Source organism: Octodon degus, unplaced genomic scaffold (genome assembly GCF_000260255.1).
Source record: "Octodon degus isolate 3935 unplaced genomic scaffold, OctDeg1.0 scaffold00036, whole genome shotgun sequence".
NCBI classification, from domain to species: Eukaryota; Metazoa; Chordata; class Mammalia; order Rodentia; family Octodontidae; genus Octodon; species Octodon degus.
In genome coordinates, this window is record NW_004524612.1 from 11,520,176 (window position 1) to 11,537,223 (window position 17,048).

Below are 17,048 nucleotides of genomic sequence, written 5' to 3' on the forward strand. Positions count from 1 at the left end.
ATGGAAGGATGGATGCATGCACGTCTGTGGTGAGACACCCCCTTCTGTGACTCTCAGAAAGTACTTCTCAGCCCTATGGGGGCCCTGAACCCCTTCCCACAACTGTGAAGGCCACGTGCTGCCTCTGTCCCGAGGAGCACATCCGCACACAGCTTCCAAGGCAGCTGTGGGGTAATGGCCTTCTTATGTATGAACCTGGGATCCAAAACTTCCAGTCCCACAAAGCCTCACCTTGTGCCCTGGTGTTTTGTAAAGACCTTTTGTGTCTCTGGGTTACATGGGAAACAACAAAGCAGCCAGGCTGATGTTTTGCTTTGTTTTGTTTTTATAGCATCCTTTTAACCTCCCGGTGGAATGTCTTATTTTGTTTTCCAGAAAAAAAGAGCCTCATTTTATGAGAACATCATTAAGGCCATGAGGCCTCAGCCAGAATACTTCGCCGTGGGATACTATGGACAGGGCTTTCCTTCTTTCCTGCGGGTGAGGAGCCTGAGGGTGGTCTCCAGGGCCAGGAGGCCATGGGGTCTGCAGGAGGGAAGTCCCCAAATGGCCAAGCACTTTAGCAGCCCACCCCACCCCACCCCTGCTTTCGCCTTCGCCTTCACCTTCACCCTGGGAGAGCAACCCCGGACCTGGGAAAGCCAAGCCGCTTCCAGAGCCCTGGCCTGGTCACCCTGCAGCCGCAGGCCCACAACCTTCTGCCAGGTCTTTCATAAATTCCTTCCCGGGTGGAGTGAGGAAGGAGCCGCAGATCCAGCCCCGCTGCTGCTCAGGCTGGAGACAGGTGTGGACTGAGCTGCGGGGTTGCTTATTTTATTTCCAGCCAGAGCTACTTGGAAAGCAAACAGCCTGCCAATAATACACTTAAGTGCCTTCGCACAGCGAAAACAGTGTAACTGACAAGGACAGTGTTTCTCTTCTTCCTCAAATATTTCTGTGATGTAGGGCGTTATTGTTTAACAAACAGAATAACTGTGAACTTCTGCAAAAAATACGTATTTTAGATCTGAAGATGGTTTGAACAAACATTCTTCTTCCCCTTCCCCTAATTAAAGAAACAGTGATAAAGCCTTTGTGTTTATTCCCAGCAGTGCCCAGTGAGTACAGTTGGTTCATCATTCACTGAGTGTCTCCTGTGTATCTGCTCTGTGTCGGGCACATGGGAGACCCTAGAGATACCCTGCTGTTACAGTCAGCCCTCTCCTGGACTCTTAGATGGTAGGAGTGAGTAGGGAGGTGCTGAACAAATAATAAAATTTAAACTATAGCCCAGAATGGTATCCTGTGCCCTGAGGCCCTGTGACTAGGGAGCTGTGTGCCCACAGCTTCTTATAAACCATTACAGATGTTCAGGCAAGAGACAATAGGCTGGACTCGGGAGGTGGTAGTGGTGAATATAGGGTGAAGTGGAAAGAGTCAAGTGATGGAGGAACAGAGGAACAGGGTTTGATGTTTGGTGGGCTGTGTGGCTGAAGAAGAGGAGGTGTCATGGATGGTCCCTGGATTTCTGACCTGCACAGTTGGAGGGGCCGTAGAGCCAGCTACTAGCACAGCAGAACTGGTAAAGAACTGAGATGTGGATGAAACTTATTCATTGAATAAGTATTTCCCAAACTCCTGCTGTGGGCCTTGCTCCAGTACAGCCACGGAGGCCAAGCCTAAGACGAACCCAAATCCTGGAAGGCAAGCTTATATTGTAACTTGGGGCAGCTGCAATTGAGATGAATCCGTGACACCTAGACAGTGATGGCCTGGAACGCTGCCTTGTCTGATGTCTATGTGCCAGTGAGTGTGGTGGGAAACACTGGCCAGGGAAGGTGAAGAGAGACAGGCGTTAAGAATGGAACCGCAGTTTTAAATCGAGTGAACAGAAAGTTAGCAACATTGGAGCAAACCTGAACGTGTCCACCATGTGATACTGTCAGAGGATGAGCAAGGATCCATCCACACGGTGAGACCAGCAGATTCGGAAACGATAAGGCTGGAAAAGCAGGAGCGCGAGGGCACTGAGAGACTGAGGCCAGAAGGGTGTGGTACCGGGCTGCAGAGGGGCTCTCAGGCCGTGATGAGGGCTATGACAGTTGGTCCTCCAACACAGATTAACCATTGTGGATCTGGAACTTAAAGGATAGTTCCAGAGTAAGGCAGAAGTTGGCGGGTTGTTCACTGTTGACAACACCACCGCTGTTGTTGAGGTTGCCCAGGGAGCAAACAGTGGAAGAGCAAGGGGTCTGGAAGGGAGCCTCATGTAGCTGCCAGACCTAGTTTCGCCATTAATCTAATTGAGACAAGGGCAGCCGAGTATGCCTCTTGTTAGACTGACTTCTTGGGTCACATGGAATAACGAATGTGTAGGAGCCAATCAGAAAGCTGATTCAGAAAATTCAAAATTTGAAATAGTCTGAACTCTTCAGTGTCCTGTCGCTGCTTGGAAAGCTTCCAGTGTTGAGCTTTCTGGATCATGGCTTTTGGATGAGGGCTGCTTGGCCTGGACCCTGTGCCCTAAGGCAGTGCCAGCGAAAGTGCTGGTCCACGAACTGATGACAGGAAAGACGGGCCGCTCACACGTGAGATGGGTAGAGATGGGCCTCAGGTCCACATCCCTCAGATCACTCAGTGACTGTGGCATACGTGACTGGTGATCAGGAGGGGGGAAGGCAGCTTCCACATTTATCTAAATTCCTCAGTTTTATTTATTTTTTAATGTATTTAGTACAGGGCCTACAGGGTCTCACTGCACCAATCGGACTCCTAGTGATCCTTCCTGTTTTCAGCCTCCCAAGCACTGGGATTACAGGCACGCACTGCCACGCCCAGTCTCTAAGTTCCTCAGTGTATTTTTGTTTTTTGTGGTACTGGGGATTGAACTCAGGACCCTGTGCATGCCAGGCAAGCGCTTATTCTACTGGGCTATCTCTCCCCGGCCCCTTAGTTCTCAGTTTTAAAGAAGGATTTCTGAAGGCCAGGTGTGGTGACCTATACCTGTAATCTCGTAAATAAATGTACTCCTTTCATCAAGAAATATCTTAGGGGCTGGGGAGATGGCTCAGTGGAATAAGCGCTTCCCTGGCAAGCGCAAGGGCCTGAGTTCAATCCCCAGTTCCACAAAAAAAAATAAAAATAAAAATAAAAAAATAAAAAAAAATCTTACTGTGAAAAATGCCAGCTAAATGAACTGTGCGCCTGCTGATAGCATAGATTTAAAGTAGGACACAATAGAGCTAGGGAGATAGCGCGGCAGTATAAACTCCTGCCTGGCAAGCATGAGGATCCAGGTTTGATCCCTTGTACTGCATGCTGTGCCTGCCCCAGAACCCCAGGTGTGCTGAGCGAGCCATCAAAACCAGGCATAGTGGCGCAAGCACTGGGGAAGCTAGAGCAGAGGGATCACTATGAATCTGAGCTGCGTAGCAAGACCCTCTACCAAATAAAAGATTTATAAGTAAACAATAAACTAAGATGCAAGCTTCCTATTTCCTCACGCATCTGTACGGACTGTTGGCAGGCTGGCTACTGTTGTGGGGCCAGGCTGTGGAGAACACTGTGCCAAGTAATTCTTATGAATATAAAGCAACTAAAATTTACTACCTCAGATCTTGTCAGATGTGGTGCTGCTCTTGGGCATGTCACAGAGTCTCAGCTGGAGGATTGAGCTGTGGCTGGGCATACAGTGCCTTCCTCGGTGTCCAGAACTTGTGGTGGCTTCCCTCTTCATGGTTACTGAGTTCCCTTGTCTCCTACCTGCAGAATAAAATCTTCATCTACCGGGGAAAGGAGTATGAACGGCGAGAGGACTTCAGCCTGCGGTTGCTGACTCAGTTCCCCAGTGCCGAGAAGATGACCAGTACCACACCCCCTGGGGAAGACATCAAGACGTCCCCGAAGCAGTGCATCCTTGCTATGAGAAAGTGACCTGGAGGTCTTTATCCTGGGCAGCCCGACTAAGCCAGGGAAGCCAAGGGCCGAGAGTGCTGCTCCACAGGCACTGTGTCCTGCGTTCTCAGGAGTCAGCCTCGCAGCCGTGGAAAACCTTGGGGGCCTTCGTTTCCTTAGAGAAGAGATGAGGAGTAAATCTTTCATAAGAAGGGATGCAATTTTTAGCCAGATGGGAACCTTAAGGAAAGAATAGATTCCCAGTTCTAAAAGAGTTTGGGATTCTTTTACAGTCTTTGAGACAATGCATAATTATCCCTTGGCATCCTCCGGGGATTTGGTTCCGGTCCCCTCAGTCCTCAGTTTGGCTTCTAAAAGCTACAGATGCTAAATTGTATAAAATGGTGTAGTATTTGAATGTAACCTCTGTAATCTTCCCTTGTACTTTTAATTATCTGTTCATTGTAGTATCTAGAATCCCTCACACATTGCTAGTGCTATGTAAATAGTGCTTGCACTGTATCATTTTCGGAGTAAGAATGAAGGAAAAAAGTCTTCGTGTACAGCACAGACACCGTGTAATAAGGGGTATTCCTGATCCTCAGCTGGTTGACTCAGATACAGCACCTGGCTGTGGGGGCCCCGCTGCATCCGCACCTGTGATGTGACAGGGGGACAAGCTATTTCTGAGACTCATCCTTAGGTCAGAGAAGCCCATGCCCATGCTGAAGCCTGACTTGGTGGCCTCCCAGCCTTTGCTGTTCGGTTTTAATGATTCTGACCCTCCAGAGTCCTCCTCTGCCCAAGGGGAATGATGATAATATTCATCTTGCAGAGTTTTGTGGACACTGAGTGACAACAAATTCAGAACACCTAGTACAGTCCCCAGCAAGGCACTTGATGAACAGATGGTGCCAAAGACAAAAGCAGTCTCCGTGCCCTAGGCTCTGAAGTGTGGCTATTTCAGGAGGGCACTTTTCTAAAAGATGTTACTTCAAGCCATTTCTAGCCACCTATTTCCTGATACTTCATGGATGCTTATTTTTGTGTGACAAGATGTGCCAGGCGCCTGGCCACAAGCAATGTCCTAATCATAATCACTTCAGCCGTTTAGGCGACACCTCTGGGATCCCCATTTTCAGGGTGGTTACGGGGCTGTTCAGGGCTAGTGCTGTTTTAGCCAACGCTCGCGAGCAGCAGGGAGACCGATGTCACAGCTGCCAGCTGGGCTGTTTCCTTAACAAGGGCCCAGACCTGCAGTGCTTCACTGTGAAGCCCGTGATGAGCCTGCCCCCCAGCTACAAGGACAAGCCAGTGCCCGAGCAGATCTTGAAGTAAGTGGTTCTTTTTTTCTTAATAGAAATGTATCTCTTATATCCTCCCTTCAGACTCTCTCTTACATCAGAAGCAAAGCTGTGAATGTGTTTCAGTTTGGAAGACCCGTGCCTCATCTATTGTGAGTGCGAGAGCAGAGCTTGGTGATTCAAGAGGATGTGGGTTTTGTTGTTTAGACCAAAGAGTCAGGAATTGTGCCCTCACGGGTCAGATCCCTTAGCTCTCACTCCCACTCAGAAGCATCGCTGGGACTGGATGGTTCTGGCAGTTGGAGCTGAACCTCATCTTTTGAGAAGCTAGTGTCCTACAGAGACTGAGTCGTTAAAAAATGTAGGGATGATACCTTACTTGCTAACATTGTGAGCTGTGAAATAAACTCACAAATAATAAAGATAAGATGATGAATTGAGCCAGCAAGGTAGCACAGTGGACTAACTTAGGCAGGCGCAGGGAATGGGTTCGATCCCCAGTACCACATGCCATGCAGGCCCCACTCTTGGGTGTGCGAGCTAGCAACGGAGTCCAGGTGTAGTGGGTAATCCTGGCACTGGGGAGGCTGAAAACAGGAAGATCACTGCCAGTCTGGGCTGCGTAGTGAGACCCTGTGCCAAATACAGAAAAATAAGGTCAGCATATTCATCACCACTCATGCGGTCAGCGTGGGCCCTGGTGGCTGGGCGAGTGTTGGGGCTGAACGTCGGCACCAGGGGGCTCTGGTGTCATGGAATCCGGAGTCAGAAGGGAAAGTGTAGCATGGCTTCTCCCTCCTTCCCCAGCTACTACAGGGCCAACGAAGTGCAGCAGTTCAGCTACTCCCGGCCATTCCGGAAGGGAGAAAAGGATCCAGACAACGAATTTGCTGTGAGTCCACAAATTACATCTTTCACACGGAGGTACAGTGGTGCTGGAAGCTCCCTTTAGAAAGGACGACACCCCTGAGAAGAGGCGTGGCTGCCAAACGCCTGGACAGCAGGTCTCAGTTGGGGGCCTCTAGACCATAAGACTGGAGACTCGGCCCTGCTGTTCACGTGAACGTGGGCAGGTCACACTCCAGGCCTCTATTTTCCATCATTCGGACTGGGAGGGCCAAGTAAATAATCCTAGTCAGTCTCAAACATCCAGAATCCCTACGCTTAGAAGTAATTGTGGCCTGTTCCCCAGGGAGGCATGCAGGAAGGGACTCACATTTAACTGCCCCCTGTGTGTGGGGGGCGAGTGGGTTGTGGCTTGTCCTAGAGCTGAGCAACGTTTTATGTTCCTTCTCCTGACAGAACATGTGGATTGAACGGACCATGTTTACGACGGCCTATAGCTTTCCTGGGATTCTCAAGTGGTTCGAAGTCAAACAGATTTCAACAGTGAGTCATTTGGAATTGGAACATAGTGAGGGAAAAGCCACTTTCTGCCTGCAAGTATAATAACAGTCTTTGTGAAATTCCCTTTGCAGTTTGCACCAGTGGCCAGCTTTAGTTTTCAAAGAGAAATAAAAGACGTGATTGTAGGACAGGGCTGCTTTGTAAAACTGATGTTCCAACACCACCCCTAAAGGTTACTTGCAGTGAATAACTCTTTTATGGCCTGAGGAGCATTGTCTCCTCCCTGAGCCAGCAGCGCCCAGAAACATTTCTGGAATGCCTCTTGGGAGTTTCCTGGCCACCACGCCTCCCCTGCCAGAGCCTCTTCTACTCTCAGCAGATTACCTCCCCTGCCGCCCTCACTCTTTCCCCTTACCACTGCTTCAAGCTGCCCATTAACTTCTTATTTTTATTTTTATTTTTGATACCAGGGATCAAACTTGGGACCTTGCACTTGCCCGGCAGGCACTTATGCTGCTGGGTTATCTCTCCAGCACTTAACTTTTTAAATACTTATTTGAACGGTGTTATCTCCAGCAGCCTCCTTAACTGTGGCCCCCTTTCTCGTCTCTGCTCTACCTCTGGTTGGTTCCCTGAAGCCCCCTGTAGTCCCCCAGAGACTCCCTGCTCTGGCCCCTCAGGCCCCTGTTCCTCACTGAGTCATAGTGGAGTCCCATTAATGGGGCACTCTTGTGGCTCCCTGGTGACTATGGTGCAGAGCCCAGACTTCTTCCCACCCTTGGCCTTTGTGACGCAGCTGTCTGTCCTCCATCCGTCTCCTTCCTTCTACAGGCTGTTAGAACTAAAGCGAGAGCTCTGTGCCCATTCAGTCCTTCGGGATCCTGGGTCTTCTGCCTGAAGGGTACTCTCAACACAGCTGAAAGCACAGCTAATTCCCAGCAGGGCCCAGTGCGCCACCCCCTCTTCCACAGCACCATGCTGGAGCCCTGCAACGCTGTTAGATGCCTTCTGTCTCTCCTCTTGGCACCTGGATGCCTTTCGACCTATGCTGTTTGCATGTCTTCAGTCCCCAGTAAACCAGAAGCTTCTCCCAACCGACTCTCCCTGCCGGCAGGTTGCCCTCCACAGATTCACACCTAAAGGTTTAACCAAATTGGTCACACACTTGTAGTTAGGTCTAAGAGGGTTGCGTCTGCATTGAGCACATACAGACCTTTTCTTGCCTTTATCCCCTGAACAATAATACAGTCTTGTATTTCCTGTGTAATTTACAGTACAACATGGCTTTTATATTGCATTGTGGATTATAACATAGGAACCTAAAGAAAATTTAAAGTATACAGGAGGATGTAGGTAATTGTATGCAAGCACAGTGACATTGCTGTCTGGGGCCTGAATGGCCACAGACTTGGTTATCCTCAGAGGCCCTAGACCTGCAGAGAACGGGGGGTGATTGTATGGATGACTGCAGGTATGAATCACTAGTAACTGTGGAGTATAGCGTGGCACTTACTATGGCTCCTCAAGAAATGTTTTGTGGACTGGGAACGTGGCTCAGTAGCAGAATTCTTGCCTAGCATGTGCAAGGCCCTGGTTCCATCCCAAGCTATGCAAGAAAAAGGACAAATCTGAGGCTTGCTGTGTCCCCCAGCACATTCTTAGATCAATCTTTGTTCAAGCGTGGATGTTGTTTCTGGACAGAGACGTTTAATGAAGTCTGAAGTAGGTGGTTGTGTGGCTGATCGTGGGTTTTCCTAGAAACCTGGATGGGAACACCCCTTCATAGTAGGAGCTCCCACTGAGTGTGTAATGTATTTAATTTTGTTTTCTTCTAAAACTCAGACTGAATTATCATCCATCCTGTCGTTCCTGACTTCTGTTGGCTTCCGAGCTGCATACAATTCCTTACATGTAATGTGAGGAGAGGGCTTCCCAGATCGCTTGCCTTTTCACACAGAGGTGGCATCAAACCCTTGTAAGGGGACATTTTTGTTGGCACAGAAGTCTCTGATCTGACACTCTGCTCTTGTGTCGTCACTCATTTCAGAAACCTGAGAATGCTTTCCTTGAGAATGCTTGCTCCGCTCGTTTCTCCAGTGCTCTGTGGATGCTTTGCTTGAAGGAATAGTGGTTAATTATCTCCAGTGTTGAAGTCATCACCTTATCTCCTGAGGAAATTTTAACCAGTGTACTGGTTTTCTTATCAACACCACTGCAAAAGCATACAGCATCCTAATAGACCTAATCTTGGCCAGCAAAACTTCATTCACCCTCCTGCAGCTCCTGGGCTCTTGCCACCCCACGAGGGTGTCCTTAAGCTTGTTTGCCCTCTCTGCTGTGCTCACATAGGTCGCCTCCCTTGTGCCCTACCCCACAGGAGGAGATCAGCCCTTTGGAGAATGCCATCGAGACCATGGAGCTGACCAATGAGCGCATCAGCAACTGCGTGCAACAGCACGCCTGGGACCGTTCCCTGTCCGTGCATCCCCTCTCCATGCTGCTCAGCGGCATTGTGGACCCAGCTGTCATGGGGGGGTTCTCCAACTACGAAAAGGTGGGTGAGTCCCGAATCCCACGCATCTCAGGCCTCCCTCTCTGCCATTAGGCAGCTAGGGAACTTTTTTCCAACAATCTCCCTCATTTTTCACTCTCCTGTCTATGAATAGGTACGTGAAACTAGCAAAAATATTATCCCTGACCATAAATTCGTGGGAGAGCAGCAGTAACCCAGCCAGGGGTCAGCCACTGCCCCATAAAGCATCAGACAGAGAGCTCCAGCCCCAGGTGCTTCTGCTCCAGGCACCTGCTCTTTCTCTCCTCTAAGAGCAGTCAGCTATCAGATGAACCCCAGAATTCAGGATGTTCTGGAAGAGAAACTACAGCTGCGGGGAAGCCAGAGATACACTATTTAGAATGAGCTTAGAATTCTTGTGCAGGCTTTTTGTGCAGTGAGACAAGGGATGGGCTTGGATCTACAATGCATGAAATTAGCCCAACTAAGTGGTGTATCTGTTACTCTGAAAAAGTGTGAAAGATGGACTAGCTACATTTAATCCATTGCGTAGGCCTTGGATGTAGCACCATTTCAAACGAAGGTCATGCATTCAATACATTTATGGTTTATGGGCATTCTGTGAACAATTAACACTAGGAAAAAATTAAAAGTGGTTGAGTACAATTAAAAGAGGCAGGATTCTGAATTGTTCTGGCATGTTTGTGGTGGTTTAATACTTCCGGAGTCCTCTTCTTGAATATAAATAAATGTTAGGGAAGTAAATTCCTTGCTGTAGGCTAGAGAGAGGCTGGAAAGAAAAGGCATCGGGATGGGTAATAGTGATGCATGACTGCTGAGCTTGCTTCTGTTCCTCTCTGATGTCTTGCAAGAGCAAGGGCTTTGCGGTCTTTCACTCTGAGGGATTTGCACCCACCACTCAGCTCTGAGATTCTGTCTTCACCTCCCTGAGCACCGGGTACCTGCCAACCAGGAAAATGCCCACCTTGCAGGTCTGGCCTGAGGATTAAGGGTGCCACGCCTCTATTCTGTCCTGCTGTACTTGATGACAGGGATATGTCCTGAGGAATGTACCATCGAGCTGTTTCATCTTTAGCAAACTTCATAGGCTGTTCTTACACAAACTAAGTCATGGCGAGGTAATCAGGTCTTACAGAAACCCCATCGTTCACTGGGTCAGTTGTTAACCGAGACCAACTGCATTATGCAGGGCAAGACCACGTGATGGATGTCCTCCGGGCGTGGGGTCAGGGCAGTTTCCTTCCTGCTCTCTCTGTGCGCTGGGAGGAGAGTGGGTCATGTGGATGCTCTCCGTGGGTGACGCCGCCATGCTCTGTGGCCGCTACTGTGGGAACAGTCTTTTATCTCTTTTCTCTGACATTTTAGCCTTCTGTAGTCTTACTGTACTCAGCAATTGGGAAACACTCACCACCAGAAATAGCAATTTCTGCTATTCTGGTTATTCATTTTCAGTTTTAATAACCATTTCCAGTGTTATCCTGGAAGTCAGTACAGAAATAGGGTCCAGAATATGTTGCTTTACTACCGTAGTGCTTTGAGTATGTATTTTTTTTTCTTTTCATATATTTTTTCTTAGTATTAATTGCTCACGGAATGCCCCTCAACCGTAAATTCTCATGTGGTGCAGATATCTATAAATAATTTTATAAGAAGTTTTTTCAATGTAACAATCATCTACTTAAAAAAATGTTTTAAAAATGTGGCCAGGGATATAGCTCAGTGACTCAGCACCTGCCTGGCAAACGCAAAGTCCTGAATTAGATTCCTGGTACCAAAAAAAAAACAAAAACAAAAACAAAAACAAAAACATGAGGTATTCAGAGTGGTACATGCAGGGGGGCTGAGACAGGAGGATGTAGGGTTGGAGCACAGCTTGGACAACTTATCAACTTAATGAGACCCCATCTCAAAATAAAAAAAAATATTAAGAAAGGGCTGTGGTGATGAGTTACTGGATTCAACCTCCAGTACCAAAGCAGAAGCAAGTGGAAGCAGAGAGAGAGGGGTCAGCCGATCATTCAGTCAGTCACAGGAGATCAAGATGGCCAAAATGTATAAATAAGTAAGTTTCAATTCCTTTTTTTCTTTTAATAATTTTATTGAGAAACAAATAGCAATGAGACAGTTTCAAAACTGATTAGTAGGAACGTTTCAATAATTCATTGCATATTGTTATCTTCTTAGTGGATATTCATAGTACACAATGCTGACATGATATCCTACCCAAACGCTATTAGTACAAATCTTTCTTCTCATTGAATTAAGAGAAAGTAGCTCTTTATCTGTCCTATTTTGTATATACAGATACAAAATGGTCATTCATTTGTATCTCCTTTTTTTGTTTAATTTTGTCAGAGAAGGGTATTCCCTTGTCACTTAAATATTGTAAGTGCATGAATTCAGCAAATAATCCAATATAGTCCAGTAGTCCATAATAGTGGGTCATCCGCAGGACTGGCAATGTCAGAAGTTGTTGACCTGAGCCCTTTACAGCCCAGCATACCAACGTGGCTTCACCCCTTGTACTTTGTTTTTTTACCTTTCTGCTGGATGGTTAAGACCAAGATAAAGCAAGACTTATATAACAAGAAATGTAACTTTTGTATCTGATAAGGTCAGTCAAGTCCCCTCAGGATTTATCCTGAAACCCTGTACTGCAGTTTGTAGAGCCTTTGTCAGTGTCAGCCATGTGGATGAGTCACGGCCATTGCTTGGCCAATTTACTCTCTGTGAAAGCCTGAGAGAATGTTTTCTCTCCATGTGACTCTCCTTAGGCACACTCTACATCATCGATCACATTCCTCTGTGGTCCCATAATCTCCTTGATCAGAAAATTTGGGACACAACTGAGTTACATAATGTTACAGTATAGGTTCTCCTGTGTCTTCTTCACTGACCTTGAAAGGCTAGGGCCAAAATGTTGGCTGTTCTTGCAGTCCTTCTTTTTCTCTATGGTCTGCGAACTTAGGTTGTTAACCCTCCAGAATAGAAATTTATTATTACACTACAACATATGCAGTTGGGTTTAACCTAACTATCTGTCTGAATATCAAACGTTTTAGGCATAACATGGAACAGCTGTTTTCCATCAAGTTTCAAGTCCTTTGGCTGAAAGTCTTAATTTATACTTTTAATCAGTGCATATGACTGTACTTTTCTAAATATGAGGAAAAAGCTTATTAGTCCCCACAACCCATGGCCTTCAGTTAGAGAACCCCTTGTTACAGACCTGATACAGTGAACTGCTCTAAACCAGCCCTTTATTAATGCTTCAGTGATAACACGGGCTGTTGGCAGGAAATCGTCCGCTGTTCCTCGTGTTGCTGGGCAGCCCCGCTAGATAACGACCATCAGTGCTCTCCGCTCGGGATGGCTTGACTCAACCATGGGCCTGGTACATGTTAGCATTTCTCAAATGGCTTTAGCTTTCAGAAATTGAAACCCCGTGGATTTGAAAGCTGTGCATACATGAAAGCCAGAGTAAATCGTGCTTTCCATTTATACTGCGATTCCCTGTAATTACAGATCTGGCTTACGTGGGCCTTGCTCACATACACTAATGCTTCTTCCTTTTGCTGATAATCTAGATGCATGTATTTATTATTTGGTTAGTTTTCCAGGGCTGCCATAACGAAGGTTGTAGGTGATGGAGAGCAACAGAAATGTGCTCTTTCCCCTTTCTGGAAGCCAAAACTCTGAAATCCAGGTGTCAGCAGGGTTGCTTTCTTTAAAGGGCTGTCAAGGAGCGTCCGGTCCATACCTACCCGCTGGCTGCTTTGTTGACATGCTCTAGCTTGGAGGTGTCTGTTGTCACTTTATGCCCCTGACACGGCATTCTCTATGTGCAGGTGTCTGCAGATTTCCCTTTTTCATGAGGATGTCAGCTATGTCAGAGTAGGGCCCGCTCAACCCCAAGTCTGATCACCGCCTCCTAACTTGCACATCTGCGGCAGTGTGATTTCGAAAGGAAGTCACATTGTGAGGTCCCAGGGATGGGCATCAGCACATGAATTTTGGGGAATGGGGAAAGAGGACTCAGTTTCAGCCCACAAAAGTTTGTTCATACTCAGTTTGCCATGTAAAATGGGTGATCACTTTTATAAATCTATCGTGTTTCATATACTGGGGTTTTGCTTTTGCAGAAGTAGAGAAAAAGGGAATGTGAATGCTGGTCTCGAATGCATTTTCAGGCCGGGCCCAGTTGCAGGCGCCTCAGCACTGTGGAGGTGGAGGCAGGAGGATTTACAAATTTGAGTCCTTCCCAGGCAAATTATGGAGAATCTGCCTTGAAAAGGTTGTGGAGGTGGGCGAGCCGTAGCTTCATGCAAAGGCCGTGGGTTTTTTGTTTTTTTTTTTTTTCCCAGCACTCCCTAAAAAAGCCTCTTTAGAAATGAAGATTAAGGTCCCAGGAGAAAGCAGGGAACTCCTGCCTGGTCTGGATGCTGTAGATGTCTTTTCCTGACGATGCCTGTCCTTAAACATTCACCGAGGTACAGCCTGCATTTGGAAGTTAGGGTTAGGGCACATTTCCCTGTTCCACGGCCTTTGGTGGTGGCCTCTGCTTAGTGTAAACAGGCTGCTAACTTGAAATAGTGAGACCAGGCAGCCTGCGATGACCTCGGAACATCCTGGTTGGATCTCACTGCTTGCAGAATAGCCTCTGGCAGGTGATTAGTAAAGTGTGAACACCTTACTTTCACTTATTACCAGGGAAAAATGTGATACAGAGGAAGTCAGGAAAGAACAGAAAAACTATCAGCCTCACCTCCTGCCTGTTCACAGTGTGGGTTTTATTTTTCCCCTAATAATATCTATACACTTAAATGACTATTAAGTTTTAGATTCTGTTCTCTGATCTGTGTGTGTGTGTGTGTGTGTGTGTGTGTGTGTGTGTTAGGGAAGGGTCTACAGGGTGTTCAGGGTCTCACTACTAGATTGGATTCGTAGTAATCCGCCTGTTTACAGCCTCCCAAGAGGTGGGATTACAGGCCTGTGCCACCACGCCCAGGGTCAGTTGCTTTCTCAGCATGCCCGGGGGCAAAGCCGGCATGACAGTCCCGGGAAAACCCTGGCCCTGCTATTTGACCTGCCTCTGGTCTCTTCATCCTTTGGGAACACTGTTTTTTTTTAATGAATGATGTTTTGCTTTGCTGATGATGATTTTTTGATTAGTGAGTGTGTGAGCATGGGGGTTGTTGAGAATGAGCTCTCGCAGGAATTTGCCTGATGTCAGAAAGACTGCAAAATAGGATGTATTTTTTTTTTAATTCTGCACTGTGGGATAGTCATCCCAGGAAATGAATGCGTTTATGGTTAGACTTTGATGATTTATTGGAAGATGGTCTTCTCCTCTCTGTTAGGGCCCAGCACACAGATGGGGACGTCCTGTAATCAGTGCTCGTGCATGTTGTGTTTTTAGGCTTTCTTTACAGAAAAGTATCTACAAGAGCATCCCGAGGACCAAGAGAAGGTGGAGCTACTGAAGAGGCTGATAGCCTTACAGGTAAGTGGCCAGGGACGCATGCAGTTGGCCATGGCCCTGCAGGGGCAGCTGCAGCGCTGGCTCCACGCTGCTCTCCAGGGCTTCCGTCTTCATGGCCACTTCTGTGGAACTGCTACCTATCTGTGTGTGTGTTTGACAAAGAGGCTAAAGAATGGCATTGAATGGAACCACACCATTTACAAGTGTGTCTTCGCAGAGCTGAGTTCAAACCCCATAAGTTGCTTTCCTGGCTTGGATGCCCAGCTAAGAGAGATTAGCCTCATTTTCTTTCTCATTGTTTCAGTGGACAACAGTAGAAAATTGAGCCATCAAGTCCAGTCTAGGGCCCAAACCTGTCTGCATCTATCCACAGACATGCCTAGGCCCAGATGGATTTGCCTGCTCCTTCAGCTCCTCCCAAGTTTGGGGCTTTCTTGTGTTCTTGGGGCCACACACTAGATCACTGAGCAAAGCACCAGCAGTTCCCAAGCTCTCCACTGAGAAATGAATTCTCACTCACAGCGCTGTCTACCACTTAACACATGCTGCCCCATCCCTGCAGTGCCCCAAATCTAAAGCATTCCTCTTCCTAACCTATACCTCATTCCTTTTATGCCCTTTCTTCTAGATGCCTCTGCTCACGGAAGGGATCCGAATCCACGGGGAGAAGCTGACCGAGCAGCTCAGGCCCCTACATGACCGCTTGTCTCTGTGCTTCCGGGAACTCAAGGAGAAAGTAGAAAAGCTCTACGGGGTCATCACATTGGTAGGTTTTGTCTAAATAGCCCTCTGGGTTTTTTCCTGTCTTCTATGCCATTGATCAGGTTTTCAGATGCCAAGTGAGTCAGAATAGTTTGGGTTAAGAATGAAAATATGGGCAGGGAACGGAGCACCTGTTCTGCATTTGAAGACCCCAAACCACCCATGGGCTAGATGGAGGTTCTCAGAGTGGAATGTCCATCCTGCTCGTGCAGTTTGTGAAAACACAGATCCCCAGCCCTTACTCCCAGAGTCGCTAATCCCACTGACCCACATGGGACCCAAGTATCTACCTTTCTGACAAGCTTCCAGGTGACACTGAGGTCACCAGGGTGGCTGCAGCACTTTGAGAACCACGAGACTTGCAGTTGAGTTTTTCTTCATCCCAGGCACTGGCCATTCCTATATTTTAGTTTTTCCAAATCTTTCCTATTTCATTCAGTTTTCAGCCTTCACACCTTTTAAAGGGGAAAACAGTTGTAAACTACATTTTATAACACATATGGCTGATTTCATGATTTTGCTGCCAGTCTTAACACAGCTCTGTAGCTGTAATTTTCCTTTCCTTTGCTGAGGAGTTTGGCTGAGGGCTGCATGTGCTAACTATTCTCCCTCCCAGCGGGTGATTGGATTGTTGGTCCCAGATTGGATTGTGCTGCTCTTTGGTCCTGGAGTTTGCCCTGCTGTCTTTAGCAATCTTATTCCTGAGCCTCTGGTTTCCCAAGTCCTCCCTCAGATCCTCTGCAGTTACCTGCGGGTGACCCTCTCCTTCAGTCACCTGAGTGCTCTGTCCTGCTTTCTTCCTACAAATTTGTTTCCTCACTTGCTGCTAGCTCTGGGTTTGTTGACAAGGTTGGCTGTGTTATCCTTGACACTGATAGGATTTTCAGTTGCCAAATGAGACAGAATAGCTTAGGTGTGGCACGAGACTACATGCGGACAGGAGATATTTCTTCCTGGAAAATGAGAATCTGGCTCATCCGTGTCATGTTGTTGTCTTGTGCAGACAAGTTGAGACAGCAGGCCTAACCCTTTGCCCAGCTAAATGCAGGCATAATCAGAAGCAGGCCAGCCCTAGCAAGTACATTGACCAGTGTCCTGTTGGAGTGACTCCATGGTGACACTTCTCATGAAAGTGATCAAGGTCACCAGGTTCAGCTACTGGTCCACAGCTTTCCTTAGACCAGAGTATCATTAGAACAAGAGAAACAGTTTGCCTGCCCCGGATCACACGGGCTGAGTTCCAGGCCAGCTCACCCAGAAGGATCGTGTGTTTTTCAGCCGCCCAACTTTCCCGAGAAGAAGCAGAGCAGCACAGGGTCCCTGGTGCTGCCCTACATCATGTCCTCTACGCTGCGGAGGTTGTCCGTGACCTCGGTGACTTCCTCGGTGGCTTCCACCTCCTCCAACTCGTCTGACAATGCTCCTTCTAGGCCAGGGTCTGATGGGTAAGCTGAGATTTCTACTCCCTGTTGTGGATGTGAGACCACGCTACATTTGTCTTTGGTCCCCAGAGTAAGACTTGGTCCACATGGACACATGGGTCCTCTGAGGAAACTGATTTCAGAGCATGTGGGTATTAGCCTCTGGGTCATCTCAGCTTTTAAAACTAATTTTATAATTTATGTTATGAAGTTGTAATACATCACATAGTATGAAATCCCAAAGTATTCTTAAGCAGATTTCCCTGCGACTAGACCAATTCCCACTGGTTACCCTTTCCCTTGCTACCAAACCATTTTACCAGTCT

At 47.5% G+C, this 17,048-nt stretch overlaps 1 protein-coding gene across 1 annotated transcript in view; it reads left to right on the forward strand.

The window, feature by feature from the left end:
- The window catches only part of Dock5 (dedicator of cytokinesis 5), a 198,375-nt gene that overhangs the window by 171,042 nt on the left and 10,285 nt on the right, over window positions 1-17,048 (forward strand). The window contains exons 40-48 of the mRNA XM_004630671.2: window positions 376-480; window positions 3,748-3,889; window positions 5,126-5,207; window positions 5,985-6,069; window positions 6,480-6,566; window positions 8,902-9,078; window positions 14,477-14,560; window positions 15,168-15,305; window positions 16,580-16,746. Coding sequence (XP_004630728.1) covers window positions 376-480; window positions 3,748-3,889; window positions 5,126-5,207; window positions 5,985-6,069; window positions 6,480-6,566; window positions 8,902-9,078; window positions 14,477-14,560; window positions 15,168-15,305; window positions 16,580-16,746 — 1,067 coding nt within the window. The remainder of the gene's footprint in view (window positions 1-375; window positions 481-3,747; window positions 3,890-5,125; window positions 5,208-5,984; window positions 6,070-6,479; window positions 6,567-8,901; window positions 9,079-14,476; window positions 14,561-15,167; window positions 15,306-16,579; window positions 16,747-17,048) is intronic.